This window comes from Corvus moneduloides, chromosome 3 (assembly GCF_009650955.1).
Source record: "Corvus moneduloides isolate bCorMon1 chromosome 3, bCorMon1.pri, whole genome shotgun sequence".
Classification (NCBI taxonomy): domain Eukaryota; kingdom Metazoa; phylum Chordata; class Aves; order Passeriformes; family Corvidae; genus Corvus; species Corvus moneduloides.
In genome coordinates this window covers 1280553-1298398 of record NC_045478.1, presented here as the reverse complement: position 1 = coordinate 1298398, position 17846 = coordinate 1280553, and the positions used below count along the sequence as shown (strand labels likewise).

Genomic DNA, 17846 nt, shown 5'->3' with positions numbered 1-17846 from the left:
CAGAGCGGTGTCTCCATGTCCCTGTCACCTCCAAAGTGACATCTCCATGTCCCTGTCACCTCCAGGGTGTCACCTCCATGTCCCTGTCACCTCCACAGTGACACCTCCATGTCCCTGTCACCTCCAGAGCGGTGTCTCCATGTCCCTGTCACCTCCAGGGTGTCACCTCCATGTCCCCAACACCTCCACAGTGACACCTCCATGTCCCTGTCACCTCCAAAGTGACAACTCCATGTCCCTGTCACCTCCAGGGTGACACCTCCACGTCCCTGTCACCTCCACAGCGACCCCTTCGTGTCCTTATCACCTCCAGAGCGGTGTCTCCATGTCCCTGTCACCTCCACAGCAACACCTCCCTGTCCCTGTCACCTCCAGGGTGTCACCTCTGTGTCCCTGTCACCTCCAGGGTGTCACCTCTGTGTCCTTGTCACCTCCATAGCGACATCTCCACGTCCCTGTCACCTCCACGGTGACACCTCCGTGTCCCTGTCACCTCCCAAGTGACACCTCTGTATCCCTGTCACCTCCACAGTGACACCTCCCTGTCCCTGTCACCTCCAGGGTGTCACCTCCGTGTCCCTGTCACCTCCACAGCGACCCCTCCATATCCTTGTCACCTCCAGAGCGGTGTCTCCATGTCCCTGCCACCTCCACAGTGACACCTCCGTGTCCCTGTCACCTCCAGGGTGTCACCTCCGTGTCCCTGTCACCTCCACAGTGACACCTCCATGTCCCTGTCACCTCCACAGCGACCCCTCCCTGTCCCTGTCACCTCCACAGTGTCACCTCCGTGTCCCTGTCACCTCCACAGCGACCCCTTCGTGTCCTTATCACCTCCAGAGCGGTGTCTCCATGTCCCTGTCACCTCCACAGTGACACCTCTGTGTCCCTGTCACCTCCAGGGTGTCACCTCCGTGTCCCTGTCACCTCCACAGCGACCCCTCCATGTCCCTGTCACCTCCAGGGTGTCACCTCCATGTCCTTGTCACCTCCAGGGTGACACCTCCCTGTCCCTGTCACCTCCACAGCGACACCTCCATGTCCCTGTCACCTCCACAGCGACACCTCTGTGTCCCTGTCACCTCCAGGGTGTCACCTCCCTGTCCCTGTCACCTCCAGGGTGTCACCTCCATGTCCCTGTCACCTCCACAGCGACACCTCTGTGTCCCTGTCACCTCCAGGGTGTCACCTCCCTGTCCCTGTCACCTCCAGGGTGACACCTCCATGTCCCCAACACCTCCACAGTGACACCTCCATGTCCGTCACCTCCACAGCGACACCTCTGTGTCCCTGTCACCTCCAGGGTGTCACCTCCGTGTCCCTGTCACCTCCAAAGTGACATCTCCATGTCCCTGTCACCTCCAGGGTGTCACCTCCGTGTCCCTGTCACCTCCACAGTGACACCTCCATGTCCCTGTCACCTCCAGGGTGTCACCTCCATGTCCCTGTCACCTCCAAAGTGACATCTCCGTGTCCCTGCCATCTCCAGGGTGTCACCTCCATGTCCCTGTCACCTCCACAGCGACCCCTCCATGTCCCTGTCACCTCCAGGGTGTCACCTCCATGTCCCTGTCACCTCCAGGGTGTCACCTCCATGTCCTTGTCACCTCCAAAGTGACACCTCTGTGTCCCTGTCACCTCCACAGTGACACCTCCCTGTCCCTGTCACCTCCACAGCGACCCCTCCATGTCCCTGTCACCTCCAGGGTGACACCTCCGTGTCCCTGTCACCTCCACAGCGACCCCTTCGTGTCCTTATCACCTCCAGAGCGGTGTCTCCATGTCCCTGTCACCTCCACAGTGACACCTCTGTGTCCCTGTCACCTCCAAAGTGACATCTCTGTGTCCCTGTCACCTCCAGGGTGTCACCTCTGTGTCCCTGCCACCTCCAGGGTGTCACCTCTGTGTCCTTGTCACCTCCATAGCGACATCTCCACGTCCCTGTCACCTCCACGGTGACACCTCCGTGTCCCTGTCACCTCCCAAGTGACACCTCTGTGTCCCTGTCACCTCCACAGCGACCCCTTCGTGTCCTTATCACCTCCAGAGCGGTGTCTCCATGTCCCTGTCACCTCCACAGTGACACCTCTCTGTCCCTGTCACCTCCAAAGTGACATCTCCCTGTCCCTGTCACCTCCAGGGTGACACCTCTGTGTCCTTGTCACCTCCATAGCGACATCTCCACATCCCTGTCACCTCCACGGTGACACCTCCGTGTCCCTGTCACCTCCAGGGTGTCACCTCCATGTCCCTGTCACCTCCATAGCGACCCCTCCGTATCCTTGTCACCTCCAGAGCGGTGTCTCCATGTCCCTGTCACCTCCAGGGTGTCACCTCCATGTCCCTGTCACCTCCATAGCAACCCCTCCGTGTCCCTGTCACTTCCACAGCGACCCCTCCATGTCCCTGTCACCTCCAGGGTGTCACCTCCCTGTCCCTGTCACCTCCAGGGTGTCACCTCCATGTCCCCAACACCTCCACAGTGACACCTCCGTGTCCCTGTCACCTCCACAGCGACACCTCCATGTCCGTCACCTCCACAGCGACACCTCTGTGTCCCTGTCACCTCCAGGGTGTCACCTCCGTGTCCCTGTCACCTCCAAAGTGACATCTCCATGTCTCTGTCACCTCCAGGGTGTCACCCCCACCCTGGTTTGGATCCATTTTCTCCATCACTCTTAGAGGGAAACCCCCTGCCCCCCAAAACCCCAAAGCCGCTAAAAAAACATCGCTGGAGCCAGAGGGGAAACGGCTCCAATCCTTCATTTCCTAGAAAAACGTTGGATCAGGGTCTCGGATGATCCAAAGGGATCCCAGATCCTGCTGTTCCCCAGGACTTTGGGCTGAGGGGTTGCCCCGGGTTGGGTTTTCCCTGAGCGCTCAGCTCCCGTCACGCCCCGGGGAGCAAAGGTGCGGCCGAGCCTCTGGAATGTGGAATTCTGCATCCGGCTGCTCCTGGATCGGAGCCCGGAGGAGCTCAGGTTAAAGATTAAACCTCCCAGGAGCTGCCGGGAACGGGAGCCATTCCAGAGGGGGCCACGGAGATGCTCCCGGGGCTGGGAGAGCTGGGAATGTCCGGCTGGAGAAGGGAAGGATCCAGGGAATCCTCGGAGCCACTTCCCAAACCTAAAGGGGCTCCAGGAGAGCTGGGATTTGGGATAAAGGCTGGAGGGGCAGGAGGCAGGGAGTGGCTTCCCAGTGGGAAAGGGGAGCTCGGGCTGGGGTCTTGGGAAGGAATTCCCGGCTGGGCTGGAATTCCCAGGGAATGCCCGGATCCCTGGCAGTGCCCAAGGAAAGGCTGGAGCAGCCTGGGATCATCGGGGGAGGTGCCGGCCTTGGAATGGGATGGGATTGAAGCTGCGTGGATCCCAGCCAAAGCATTCCGGGACTGTGGGATGCAGGAGGCTCCGAATCCATGGCCAGGGGTTTTTCTGGAAGTCGGGGATGGGAAAGGGAAGGGAGAGCCTTCCTGGAGTGCCGAGATTCCCAGGGAAGGCCCTGGAGGCCGGAATTCCTTCCCGCAGAGGAGTCGGGCTGGGGCTGGATCCAATGGCAGGCTGGGAGAGGCGGGAATGGAGGGATTTCCCTGGGAAAGGGGAGCTCGGGCTGGGATCTTGGGAAGGAATTCCCGGCTGCGCTGGAATTCTCAGGGAATCCCTGGCTGCCCCTGGATCCCTGGGATTGGCCAAGGATGGATTTGGACCACCCTGGGACATCGGAAGGTATCAGGATTGGACCGGGATGGGATTTCAGCTCCCTCTCACCCCAACCCATTTTGGGATTTTTTCTTTTCTTTCTATGGGTTTTTTTTTTCGCCTCAAAAAAAACCTCAGGGTTTTGGGGGTTTGGGGTTTTTTTTTTTTTTTTTTTTTTTTGTTCTTTCCACAGCCGGGGCCTCTCTCTCGGGGCCTTTGCAGGAAGCCACATCCTTTGCACAACCCCGGGTGACATTTGGGGCATGTCCCCTCCCCAGGTGGCTGCAAGAGCAGCTCGGGGACAGCCAGGTCACCTCCCCCACCTTGTCCCTTCCTGTCCCCAAAAGCCGAGGCCATCCCCAGCCAAACAGAACCCCAGAGGAACGACCCCAAATCCGACCCCCCAGGAACAGGGATGAGAGAGGCCACAGCTGGAATTTTTTAGGGAATGTGAGACAAAAAATATTCCGTTTAGGGTTTGTTTTTTTTTTTCCCCCCCCACACGTTTTCTTCATTCCCTGATTTCTCCCTCCAGCCCTTTTCCCGCGGGGGTGGCACACGGGGACAGCAGCAGGGCTGGATGTCCCCTCGGTGTCCCTGTCCCGATGGGATATCCTGGCTGGGAACGGGATGCAGGGAGCATCCCATGGAAGAAATCCCAGGGAATGTCCCAGGGAGAATTCCCAGCAGCACCCTCACGGCCAGAGCTGGGGACATCAAGGGACACCAATGTCCCCTCAAACCCCACCAGGGCACGAGGGACAATCCCGTCCTTCCCACCAACCCCCCCCCCCCCGCCCGGCTCTTCCCATCCCATCCCATCCCATCCCATCCCTCCCGATTCCAGACCTGGAAAAGCGTCCCTGGTGACATCCTGACCCCCTTGTCCCCCCCCACCAAAATCCCACCCCAAATCCCTGTCACCTCCCCCCTGCCTCGGGGACACTTCCCAGGGCTCCGTCCCCAGCTCGCCGTGACGCAACCCCGAGCTCGGGGACACGGAGAAAGCGAAACGCGGCCTGGCACTGCCACCACCGCCACCACCGTCCCCTCCCTGCCCCGCTCGTGTCCCCCCCGGTGCCACCCCCGCCAGCTCCTGTCGCCGGCTCCCGGCGGTGACACCGGGAAAGTCCCCACGGGGCCCCGGGGCCACCTCCCGCACCAGGAAGTTCCTCCGCTGGCTCCTGGAGAAGTTCGGGTCCCCCCTCCCCCGCCGGTGTCACCTCCTCGGGCGCTGTCGCCAAGCCCAGCCCCGGGTGCCACCTCGGCGACACTTGGGGACCCCCCCCTCCCCTCCCCTCCCCCCGCAGACCGGTCCCGTCGGGAATTCTCCGGGATGAGCTTTGCCGGGATCCGCCCTCCGCCCGCCTCCGCCAGGTGTGGGGCTCGTCCCGGCGGGATTCCCGGAGGGATTCCCGGGATGCCGGAGGCGAGCGGCACTTACGGGGAGTGGCCGCTGGCCCCGCTGGCCCCGCTGGCCCCGCTGGCCCCGCTGGCCCCTCGGGGTGGCCCCGCTGTCGCCGCTGTCCCCGCGCCGAGCGCGCGCTGGCGGCGCTTCCTGCTGTGACCGACTCGGGTGCGCAGAGGGACCGGCAGCACCCAGCACCCAACAACGGAACCGGCACCGGAACCGGTACCCAGCGCCCAACGGAGGAACCGGCACCGGCACCCAACGGAGGAACCGGCACCGGCACCCAACGGAGGAACCGGCACCGGCACCCAACGGAGGAACCGGCAGCACCCAGCGCCCAACGGAGGAACCAGCACCGGCACCTAACAGAGGAACCGGCACCCAGCGCCCAACGGAGGAACCGGCACCGGCACCCAACGGAGGAACCGGCAGCACCCAGCGCCCAACGGAGGAACCGGCACCGGCACCCAACGGAGGAACCGGCAGCACCCAGCGCCCAACGGAGGAACCGGCACCGGAACCGGCACCCAGCGCCCAACAGAGGAACCGGCACCGGCACCCAACGGAGGAACCGGCACCGGAACCGGCACCCAGCGCCCAACAGAGGAACCGGCAGCACCCAGCGCCCAACGGAGGAACCGGCACCGGAACCGGCACCCAGCACCCAACAGAGGAACCGGCACCGGAACCGGCACCCAGCACCCAACAGAGGAACCGGCACCGGAACCGGCACCCAGCACCCAACAGAGGAACCGGCACCGGCACCCAACAGAGGAACCGGCACCGGCACCGGCACCCAGCGCCCAACAGAGGAACCGGCACCGGCACCCAGCGCCCAACAGAGGAACCGGCACCCAGCGCCCAACAACAGAACCAGCACCCAGCACCCAACAGCGGGACCAGCAGCACCCAGCACCCAACAGAGGAACCGGCACCGGAACCGGCACCCAGCACCCAACAGAGGAACCGGCACCGGAACCGGCACCCAGCGCCCAACAGAGGAACCGGCACCCAGTACCCAGCACCCAACAGCGGGACCGGCACCACAACCGGCGCCCAGCACCCAACAGAGGAACCGGCACCGGAACCGGCACCCAGCACCCAACAGAGGAACCAGCACCAGCACCCAGCACCCAACAGAGGAACCAGCACCAGCACCCAGCACCCAACAGTGGGACCGGCACCGGCACCCAGCACCCAACAGTGGGACCGGCACCGGCACCCAGCACCCAACAGTGGGACCGGCACCGGCACCCAGCACCCAACAGTGGGACCGGCACCGGCACCCAGCACCAAACAACGGAACCGGCACTGGCACCCAGCACCAAACAACGGAACCGGCACTGGCACCCAGCGCCCAACAGAGGAACCATGACCGGGACCCAGCACCCAACAGTGGCACTGGGACTGGCACCAGAACTGGCACCGGGACCCAACACCAGAACCGGGACTCAACACTGAAACTGGCACCCAGCACCCAACAGTGGCACTGGGACCGGCACTGGAACCGGCACTGGGACCAGCACCCAGCACTGGGACCGGCACCCAGCACCCAACAAGGGCACCAGAACTGGGACCCAGCACCGGTACTGGGACCAGCACTCAGCGCCCAGAACTGAAACCAGCACCAGGACCCAATACCGGCACTGGAACCGGCATCCAGAACCTGAACCAGCACCCAGCACCCAACACTGGAACCAGGACCCAGCACCGGCACCAGGACCCAATATCGGCACCGGAACCAGAACTGGCACCCAGCACCTAACAATGGCACCCAGAACTGGAACCGACACCCAGAACCGGAACCGGCACCAAGGCCTGGCACCCAACACTGGTATAAGGAGCACAACCGGCACCCAGCACCCAACAACAGCACCAGGACTGGCATCGGAACCAGCACTGAGACCCAGCACCCAACACCAACACCGGAACCAGCACCGGGACTGGCACCCAGCACTGGAACCAGAACTGGCACCCAACACCCAACACCAGAACCAGCACCAGGACCGGCACCCAGCACTGGAACCAGAACCGGCACCCAGCACCGGTAGGACCGGAACCAGCACCGGGACCCAGCACCCAACACCGGGCACCCAACAATGGCACCAGAACTGGGACCGGGACCCAAAACCGGAACTGGGACCCAGAACCCAACACTCAGCACCCAACACCAACACCGGAACCAGCACCGGGACCAGGGCCCAGCACTGGGACCAGAACCGACACCCAGCACCCAACACCCGGCACCCAACAATGGCACCAGAACTGGGACCAGGACCCAAAACCGGCACTGGGACCCAGCACCCAACGCCAACACTGGAACCATCACCGGGACTTGGGCCCAGCGCTGGGACCAGAACCAGCACCCAGCACCGGTATTGGGACTGGAACCAGGACCGAGAACTGGGACCAGCACCCAGAACCCAGTGCCCAATACTGGAAACGGGACCAGGACCCAGCACCCAACACCCAACGATGGCACCAGAACTGGGACCGGGACCCAAAATCAGCACTGGGGCCCAGAACCCAACACTCAGCACCCAACACCAACACCGGAACTGGGACCGGGGCCCAGCACCAGGACCAGAACCGGCACCCAACACTGGTATTGGAACCAGGACCCAGAACCAGCACCCAGCACCCAGTGCCCAGTACGGGAAGTGGGACCAGGACCCAGCACCCAACACCGGAACCAGCACCGAGACTGGGACCCAGCACCGGCACCCAGCACCCAACACTAGTATGGGACCAGAAGCAGGACCCGGAACTGGGACCAGCACCCAGCACCTGGTGCCCAATACCAGAACCGGCACCGGGACCCAGAACCCAACGCTCAGCACCCAACACCAATCCCAGAACCAGCACCGGGACTGGGACCCAGAACCAGGACCCAGGACCAGAACCAGGACCCAGGATCGGCACCAGGACCCAGAACCCAACACCCAACACCAATCCCAGAACCAGCACTGGGACTGGGACCCAGAACCAGGACCCGGGACCAGAACCAGGACCCAGAATCGGCACCAGGACCCAGAACCCAACACCCAACACCAATCCCAGAACCAGGACCCGGGACCAGAACCAGGACCCAGAATTGGCACCAGGACTCAGAACCCAACACCCAACACCAATCCCAGAACCAGCACCGGGACTGGGACCCAGAACCAGGACCCAAGACCAGAACCAGAACCTGGGACTGGAACCAGAACCCAACACCAACCCCAGCACCAACACTGGGACTGGGACCCAGAACCAGGACCCAGAACTCAACACTCAGCACCCAACACCAACCCCAGAACCAGCACTGGGACTGGGACCCAGAACCAGGACCAGCACCAGCACCCAACACCGGTATTGGGACCAGAACCACGACCCGGGACTGGAACCAGGACCCAGAACCAGCACTGGGGACCCAGCACCCAACACGAACCCCAGAACCAGCACCGGGACTGGGGCCCAGCACCCAGAACCAGTATCAGAACCGGGACCGGGACCCAGTACCCAACACCAACACCGGAACCCGGCACCCAGAACTGGCACCAGCACCGGGACCAGTCCGGATGCTCCCAGTGCCGCTGGAATTCCCGCTCCCCTCCAAACCCCAAATCCCAGATCCCGCGAAGTGATGCCACGATCCCAAAGCGCCTCTGCCGGGTGGGAACGGGACACAGGAATGCCGCGGGAATTTTGGGAATGGGGCCAGCGGTGACCTGGGACTCACCTGGGGAATGGGACACGGGAATGCTGTGGGAATTTGGGAATGGGGGGCCAGCGGTGACCTGGGACTCACCTGGGGAATGGGACGCAGGAATGCTGTGGGAATTTTGGGAATGGGGCCAGCAGTGACCTGGGGCTCACCTGGGGAATGGGACATGGGAATTCGACAGGAATTTTGGGAATGGGGCCAGCGGTGACCTGGGACTCACCTGGGGAATGGGACATGGGAATTCGACAGGAATTTTGGGAATGGGGGACCAGCAGTGACCTGGGACTCACCTGGGGAATGGGACATGGGAATTCGACAGGAATTTTGGGAATGGGGCCAGCAGTGACCTGGGGAATGGGATGCAGGAATGCTGTGGGAATTTTGGGAATGGGGCCAGCGGTGACCTGGGACTCACCTGGGGAATGGGATGCGGGAATGTTGTGGGAATTTTTGGGAATGGGGCCAGCGGTGACCTGGGACTCACCCCGGCCACGCTGGAGCTCATCCCGGGCTCCAAACCCTCATTCCTGCATCCCAGCTGGAGCCATCCTGTTGGATCCCGGCTCCATCCAGGGAAAACCAAATCCCGGGAGCGGGGACGCTATCCCGCGCTGAGTCACCATTCCCGGGAAGCGCAGCCCGGCAGGGAAGCTCCCACTCGGATTCCAGTCCTTCCCGATCCATGCAGGTATTCCAGTGACTCATGGGATCATCGCTCCGTCTCCCAGGGAACAGCCGGGAACAGCCCCCGCTCCGGTCACACTTCACCACCCAAACCAGCGAATTCCCACCGGATAAACTGGGAATGGGGATGGGAGATCCCCGAGGGATCATCCAGAGGGATCCGACCACCCTGGCGCGCTCGGAATCCTGGAATGCTTTGGGTGGGAAGGGGCCTTAAATCCCATCCCATTCCAACCCCAACACCGTCCCCGATGATCCCAGGCTGCTCCAGCCTTTCCCTGGACGCTCCCAGGGATCCAGGGGCAGCCACAGCTTCTCTGGGAATTCCAGCGCAGCCGGGAATTCCTTCCCAAGATCCCAGCCCGAGCTCCCCTTTCCCACTGGGAAGCCATTCCCTGCCTCCTGCCCCTCCAGCCCTTTCCCAAATCCCAGCTCTCCTGGAGCCCCTTTAGGCTCGGGAAGTGGCTCCAAGGATTCCCTGGATCCTTCCCTTCTCCAGCTGAACATTCCCAGCTCTCCCAGCCTGGCTCCAGAGGCGCTCCAGCCTCATCCAGCACCACAAAAACCCCTGGAATTCTCGTGGCGGTCGGAGCCGAGCTCCAGCCTCTGCCCCTTTCCCATTCCAAGGGTGACAGGGATGCTCCGAGGGCTGGGAATGTGCTCTGGAGAGCCCCAGGGATTTGAGGGAATGGGGGCCCTTCCCGGGATGTTCCGCAGGGAAAGCGGGACCGTCGCCAAAGCCAAGGAAGCGACGCTGGATCCGGTTGGGAAGGGACACCCGGGAAAGGGCTTGGAGCAGGGATAGAGGAGCTCATCCTAAAGGATCCCAAAATCCCCTTCCAAGCGCTTCCAAAGGCGGCCAAAAACATTCCCAGGATCCCCCAGGAGTTCCTGCCCATCCGGCTGCCATCGTGCTGTGGCACCATTCCCCACTCCAGGCAGTTATTCCCTGTTTTCCAGAGTGGGAAAACACCGGAGGGGCTGGGTTTGGGAGCACGGCTGGGCACAGATCCACATCCCTTTTTCCCTGCATCCCATCACTTCCCACATCCCATAGCCCAGCTCCACCTGCATCCCATTTTCCCTGTATCCCTCCTCCCCCTGTATCCCATATTCCCTGTCTCCCATCTCTCCCTGCTTCCCGTTCCCACCTGTATCCCGTTTTCCCTGCTTCCCATCCCGCCCCGCTTCCCGTTTTTCCATGCATCCCACCTCCACCTGCATCTCATTTTCCCTGGTTCCCATCCCCACCTGTATCCCATTCCCTCTGCTTCGCATTTCCCTTGGATCCCGTTTTCCCTCCTTCCCATCTCCTCTGCTTCCCATTTCCCTGTGCTTTCCATCTCTTCCTGAATCCCACCTTCTCCTGTATCCCATTTTCCCTGATTCCCTTCTCCCCCTGCATCCCTTCTCCTCCTGCTTCCCATTTTTCCATGCATCCCATCTGCTCCCACATCCCATCTCTCTGGTATCCCATTTTCCCTGCTTCCCATCTCTCCCTGCTTCCCATTCCCACCTGTATCCCATTCCCTCTGCTTCCCATCTCCCTTGGATCCCCATTTTCCCTCCTTCCCATCCCCGTCTGTTTCCCATTTTCCCTGTATCCCAGCTCTCTTGGATCCCATTTTTCCCGTACTTCCCAACTTCCCCTGCATCCCATTTTCCTGTGCTTCCCCTCCACCCCTGAATTCCATCTCCCCCAGCTCCCCATTTTTCCATGCTTCCCATCTCTTCCTGCATCCCGTTTTCCCTGATTCCCATTTCCACCTGCATCCCGTTTTCCCTGATTCCCATCTCTCCCTGTATCCCATTTTCCATTTCCCATCTCTTTTTCATCCCATTTTCCCTGATTCCCATCTCCTCCTGCATCCCATCTCTCTTGTAGCCCATTTTCCCTGATTCCCATCTCTCCATGCATCCCATTTTCCATTTCCCATCTCCTCTGCATCCCATTTCCCTGCATCCCATCTCTCTTGTATCCCATTTTCCCGAATTTCCCACCTCCCCGTTTCCCACATCCTCCTGCTCCCCATTTTCCCTGTTTCCCATCTGCACCTGCATCCCATTTTCCCGTGCTTCCCATCTCTCCCTGAATCCCACCTTCTCTTCAATCCCATTTTCCGTTTCCCATCTCCTTTCCATCCCATTTTCCCTGGTTCCCAGTTCCTGCATCCCATTCCCACCTGTATCCCATTTTCCCTGCTTCCCTTCTCCCTCTGCTCCCCCTTTTCCCTGTTTCTCTTCTCCACCTGCGTCCCATTTCCTTTGTATCCCGTTTTCCCTGATTCCCAGCTCTCCCTGTATCCCATTTTCCATTTCCCATCTCCTCTGTATCCCGTTTTCCCTGCATCCCATTTCCTTTGCATCCCGTTTTCCCTGATTCCCATCTCTCCCTGTATCCCATTTTCCCGAACTTCCCATCTCCCTGTTTCCCATGTCCTCCTGCTCCCCATTTTCCCTGTTTCCCATCTCTCCCTGCTTCCCATTTCCACCTGCATCCCATTTTCCCTGATTCCCAGCTCTCCCTGTATCCCATTTTCCATTTCCTATCTCCTCTGTATCCCATTTTCCCTGCATCCCATCTCCTTTGCATCCCGTTTTCCCTGATTCCCTTCTCCCCCTGCATCCCTTCTCCTCCTGCTTCCCATTTTTCCATGCATCCCATCTGCTCCCACATCCCATCTCTCTGGTATCCCATTTTCCCTGTTTCCCATCTCTCCCTGCTTCCCATTCCCACCTGTATCCCATTCCCTCTGCTTCGCATCTCCCTTGGATCCCATTTTCCCTGCTTCCCATCTCCTCTGTTTCCCATTTTCCTGTGCTTTCCATGTCTCTTGTGTCCCATTTTCCCGAACTTCCCATCTCCCCGTTTCCCGTGTCCTCCTGCTCCCCATTTTCCCTGTTTCCCACCTCCACCTGCATCCCATTTTCCCCGCATCCCATCTCCCTCTCCATCCCCTTTTCCCCGCATCCCCTCTCCCCCTCCATATCCCGAGCAGCCGTGGAGCCGCTTCCCGGGAATCCGGCCGCTTCCCGGGAATCCGCCCCCACCCCTGGAGTGCTGCCGGGAATCCCACGCGAGGCCGGGAATGACTCAGGATCAGGGAGAACATTGGGATGGAGCTCCACGTTCCCGATGTTCCCGAGCCGGGATGGGATCGGGCACATCCATCTGGGAAGGAAGAGCTCTCCAGATGGGAACAGCCACGGGAAGGAGGTCCTGGAATTCCAGGATGCTGGCGGGAATCTTCCCAGGAGACTCAGGGATCCTCAGGGATCCTCAATCCCACTTTTTTTTTTTTGGCTATTGGGAATGTGATTCCCGATCCAGAAAACCTCTGGAGCTCCGGCTGTCTGATCCCGACCTCCTCATTCCCAGCCCTGCAGCCAACGTCAGGAATTCCATGGGATCCCAGGCATTCCATGGGATTGGGGGGAAGGGCAGGGGGGATCACAGCATCCTCCCCACAGGGAAAATTCAGGGAATTTCCCTCCGTTTTCCAAATGATTCCTTCTAATCCCCATCCCAATGGACATTTTGGCCATTCCGCCTGCTCCAACCGGGAGCGATCCCAGGAAAAGGCATCCCAAAGCATCCCCAGGCTTTGGAAAACCCCAAATCCCGAATTTTTCCGGCCAGAAAAGAAGGAATTCCCACCTGGAGCAGCATCTTAAGACTCCCTCCCCCCCCATTCCCTCCACCTGTTCCCTGCACAAAAACAATCCCAGAAAAAGTTAGGAATTCATTTTCCCGTGGCTCTGCCGAGGTCCCACATTCCCAAATCATGGATCATCCGTTAATTCCCACAATTATTAACTCAGCACATGGATTTTCCACCGGCATTCCCAAATAAAAACGGGTCCAGCGCTTTCCCCGCCATGAACGACGCGACTGCGAAGGAAAAGGATTAAAAACCGGGAAAAGCTCCCAAAAATCTGGGAGGCGGGAAAGCCTTGGGGGGAAGTTGTAGGGGAAATGTTTGGGAATGTGTCTTGGGATGGTGCGAGGGGATGGGATGGGATGAGATGAGGCCAAATCCATGGAATTCCGAGAGGGGGAAAAAAGCTCCCGCTCGGGAGCGGCATTCCCAAAATCCTTCCAGCGGGGAGCGGAATTCCAGCAGGATTTGGGAATGAAGCGGGCGCTGAGATTCCCGGTTTCCAGGCAAACCTCGGGAATCGCGGAGACACCGCTTGGATTTGGGAATGGGGGAAGGAAAGGGGAAGAGGAGGATTTGGGATCGGGCAATTCCCGAGGTGCCGGGAAGGAGCTGGAGCCGGGAATTGGATGTTGGGAAGCGTCGGCTCCGAGGGGAGGCCGGATTTATCCCGTTCCCTCCGGAATTCCAGGCTTTCGGGCAGGAAATTCCCAGGAAAGCTCCAACTTCCAGCTCCCACCCTTCCCCAGCACCACCCCCCAGGAATTCCAGGCCTGGAATTCATCCCAAGCCCTGCTTAGGGACTCATTTCCCTTCCCAGATTCCCAGGATCCCTCTTAATTAACTCGGGAATTAGCCAATCCCTGCTCATCCCTGATCCGACGATCCCATCATACCCCAAACTTTTATTTTCCATGATATCCCAAACGGCTTGAAATCCGCCCTTCCCAGCATTCCAGGCCAGAAAAATGCAGGAATTCTGCTTTTCCAGAGGGAATCTGGCTGAATTTGTGGGAAATCCACGGCTGCTATTCCACAGGAAGGGAAAAATCCCGGAATTCCCATTCCCGGATGGAGCAGATCCAGGGGAGAATTCCCGAGCTGCCTCCAGCTGGAGAAGGATTTGGGGCCGGAGGGAGGAGATTTCTCACCTGGAATCCCTCAGGGATTCGGTTTTTAGGGATAAAGCCGGGCCAGGGAATGTCCTGGGGGAAATTCCCAGCGGGAAAGGGAAGGGCCTGGAAGCACCGGTGGGAATTTTTTCCCTCCTTTTCCTTCTCTGCCTCATTCCCGGATTTGGATCAGGCAGAGAAAGGATCCCAAATCCCAAGTGTCCATCATTCCCATTTTCCCATCATTCCCATCATTCCCACGTGTCCAATGTCAATCCCTTCATCCCAAATCCCCTTTTTTACCTGAAATCCCATTCCCACTCTTTCACGGGAACATTTCCCGGCACATTCCCACTTGGAATAATCCCCAGTCAAACAACTCCCTTTATATCAATATTCCCGCTTTTCCAGCCTCAATCCCGAGCTGGAAAACGTTGGATTGCACCTGGATAATCCTGGAGATCCCAAGGCTGGGATCGGGATCCTGCCAGGATTAGAGCAGGGAAAAGTCGGATCCCAGGAAACTTCCATGGAATCCACGGCCCTGGGAATCACTTCCCAGCCTTGGTCTCTGTTTTCCTGGGATGTAACAACTCCACCCCTCCAAATATCCCATTTTCCCCCAGATTTTTGGGATGCTCCGTGGCCTCCGGAACGCCGGGAACCCCGGAATGGCAGCGCTTCCTTCCCTATGGATCCATCCCAGTCCCCATCCCACGCCTCTTCCCGGTGCTTCCCACCCTTCCCGGGATGCGGCAGCCGGGATTTTCCCATCGGATCCCGGAATTTTGCCGGAAGGAATTTTTTTGGCCGTTTTCGGCCCCAAACTCCAGAGTTTTCCGAGGTTTCCCGGGGGCTGCCGGGAGCCTCGGCCTCTTCCTGTTCCCTTTTTTCTGCCGCTTCCCCAAACGGCCTCTCCATGATCCCAACATTCCCGTCCTTCCCAGGATCCATCTCTGTCCTTCCCGGGATCCATCCCAGAGGAAAACGCAGCCAAACCAGCGGGATTTTCCATGGGAAAAGCTCCTTTTATCCTTGTGGGATTTTCCTGCCCGTTATCCCCAGGTTTTACCCCTTCCTTGGTGGAGGAACCATGGATATCCCACCTGGAAAATTCCCGGATTTCCAGCTCCATCCACCAGGGAAAAAGCCCAAGGATTCTGACGCTGCTTTCCGTGCCCTTGGAAAAGCTCCAGGCTGGATATGGATATCCTGGAGGCCGGGATTCGGATCCTATTCCCGGGATTTCTCACCTCCGAGATTCCCAAATCCTTCCTGATCCCTGGTCAGACATTCCCTGGATGTTCCTGTCACCTCTTTGGGACATTCCCAGCCCCTTCCAACACCCCCAGGAGCTTCCCAATCCCTGTCCGAGGGTCAGACATTCCCTGGATATCTCCATCCCAGCGATCCGGCAGTGGGATCATCCCTGCGGATCCCGAGGGAATCACGGATTCCCTGGATGCACCAAACCCCCACAGATCCACAACATTCCCAATTCCCGCTTCCCTGCTCTGGGAAGCGCGGCCGGAACCGCCCCAGCATCGGGAAAACCTCGATTCCAGCAGATCCCAGGCAATTCCCGATCTCGGGCTCGCACATTCCCAAATTCCCGAGCCCCCCCAACTCCGTCTCCACGATCCACCCCGGAGCTCATCCCTGTTTTCCCACCTGCCCGGAATGTTGGGAAGGGAATCGCGACCGCCGCTCTCAACTCCTGCTCCCGTTCCCTCGCCTCTTCCCGGCGTTTCCCGAGGCTGGGAAGCGGCTCTCACCTTCCCGCAGGATCCCGGCGATTCCCGGTGGGATCGGATCCCGGCTCCCGGTGGGATTGGGATCCCGCGGGTGCTGGAGTCACTTCCAGAAAGCGCTTCCCGGGAGGAAAAAGTGGGAAGCAGGAAAACTCCTGGATCCCCTCACCTGCTCGGGGGGATCCCACCCGTGTCCCGCGGAGCTTTGGGATCAGCCGGGAAATTCGGGCGCGGACCCCAGGGAATCCTTCCCGCTCCTCTCCCGGCGCACGGGGATCCCCCCCCGGATCCCGGGAAAAGCGGGAGCGGCTCCCGCGGCGCGGAAGGAGCCGGGGCAGGAAGGGGGAAGGAGCGGGAGGCGGTCCCGGGGCGCCGCCACTCCCCCGGGAAGCGGCGGCACCTTCCCGATCCTGGGATGCCCGGGATCCTGGGAATTCTGTCCCGAGGAGCCTCCCCGCAGGACGAGCCCCGATCCCGATCCCGATCCCGGAGTGGTTTAGGGAACGCTGGGAATGGCAGGAGGAAAAGCGGGAAGAGGAGGGGAGCCATGGGGTGCCCCTCATCCCACAGTTTGGGGGTGGCATCCCGGGATGCGCTGGGAATTCCAAGTGGGAATGGGGAATCGGCGCGAGGTGAGGCGGGTGGGCGCTTCCCTAAATTCCAGGTGGGAATTCCTGTGGAGCTGCAGCCCCTGCCGGGATTCTCCCACATCCCGTTCCTGGCCCAGAGGATCCTTCCCTGCGTGGGATCCACCCGGGAATGGCGTCCAGGGACAGCCGGCTTCCCATTCCCATTCCCATTCCCATTCCCATTCCCATTCCTTCCTCTTCCCTCAGCTCCTTCTCCTTCCCTGCTGCTCCCAAATTTTCCCCGCTCCAGGTGGGACAACCTGGACACGACCCCTGAAAGATGGGAAGGAATCCCAAGGGATGTGGGGCATCCCAAGGAATCCGGCGCTGCCCCGTTCCCCAAAACCCACGGCGAATTCCGTTCTCCCATTCTTTGGAATTCCACACCCTGGATAATCCATCTCGATTTCACTTTTAGGGATGACAAATCCCTTTCCCAAGCGGATGAGGCGCAGGAATCCCGGGATCCCGGGCAAATCCCTCTCTCCGGAGCCGGGAGAGTCCGGGATGGGCGCAGATCCCTCCGTGGATCCCTGGATCCCCATTCCCATCCCTGGCAATTCCCGAGCTCCGGCAGCCGCTCTCCCACGCACGGAGCTGCGCAATTCCCACGCTCCGGCTCCAGCTGAAATCCTGGATCCGCAGGGCCGGGAATCTCCCCGGGAATTCATGGACGGGGGAGAGGATCCCAGCGGATCCCGGATCCCTCCGGGAATCTCCACGGAGTTGGGATGGGAACAGCCCGCGCTCATCCCGGTCCTCCGCATCCTTTTCCCATCCCCTCATCCCGATCCCAACCTCGCCCACACAAGTTTGGGAGAAGCCTTTGGGAAAACGCCGCTTCCCGAAATCCAACCCCGAAAGCCCTTTCCCGATCCCAATCCCTGCTCCAATCGCGATCCCAGCGCCCCATTCCCGCTATCCCGGCGCATTCCCGGGGACTCACAGGAGAACTGGCTGAGGAGGCGGCTGAGCCATCCCATGCTCCCTTTTCCAAAGGCGATCCCGTCGCTCCGGGAACGGCTCCCGGGAAACCGCTGCTCCCTCCCCCCCGCTTCCCAAAGCTCCCCTTTTCCATTGGCACGGAGAGCTGGGAATCAAAATCCGCCGGGATTTATTAATAGCGCCTCTCCCATCGCCAGGGAGCGCCGCTTGGAATTGCGGCTCCCGGTATCCCAGGGGAAAAAAAAATGGGGGAA

At 60.3% G+C, this 17846-nt stretch overlaps 1 protein-coding gene across 5 annotated transcripts in view; it reads right to left on the bottom strand.

Annotated features, from left to right (window-relative positions):
• PTK2B (protein tyrosine kinase 2 beta) overlaps window positions 1-17846 on the bottom strand; it is a 52477-nt gene that overhangs the window by 34425 nt on the left and 206 nt on the right. For 2 of the 5 annotated variants that reach the window (XM_032103317.1, XM_032103318.1), the window contains exon 2: window positions 17594-17737. The exons of 1 other annotated variant lie outside the window; for it this stretch is intronic. In XM_032103317.1, coding sequence (XP_031959208.1) covers window positions 17594-17737 — 144 coding nt within the window. Of the gene's footprint in view, window positions 1-5139; window positions 5242-16042; window positions 16352-17593; window positions 17738-17846 lie in introns of those variants that run through there. 2 more of the 5 variants (XM_032103320.1, XM_032103321.1) reach the window with 2 other exon arrangements.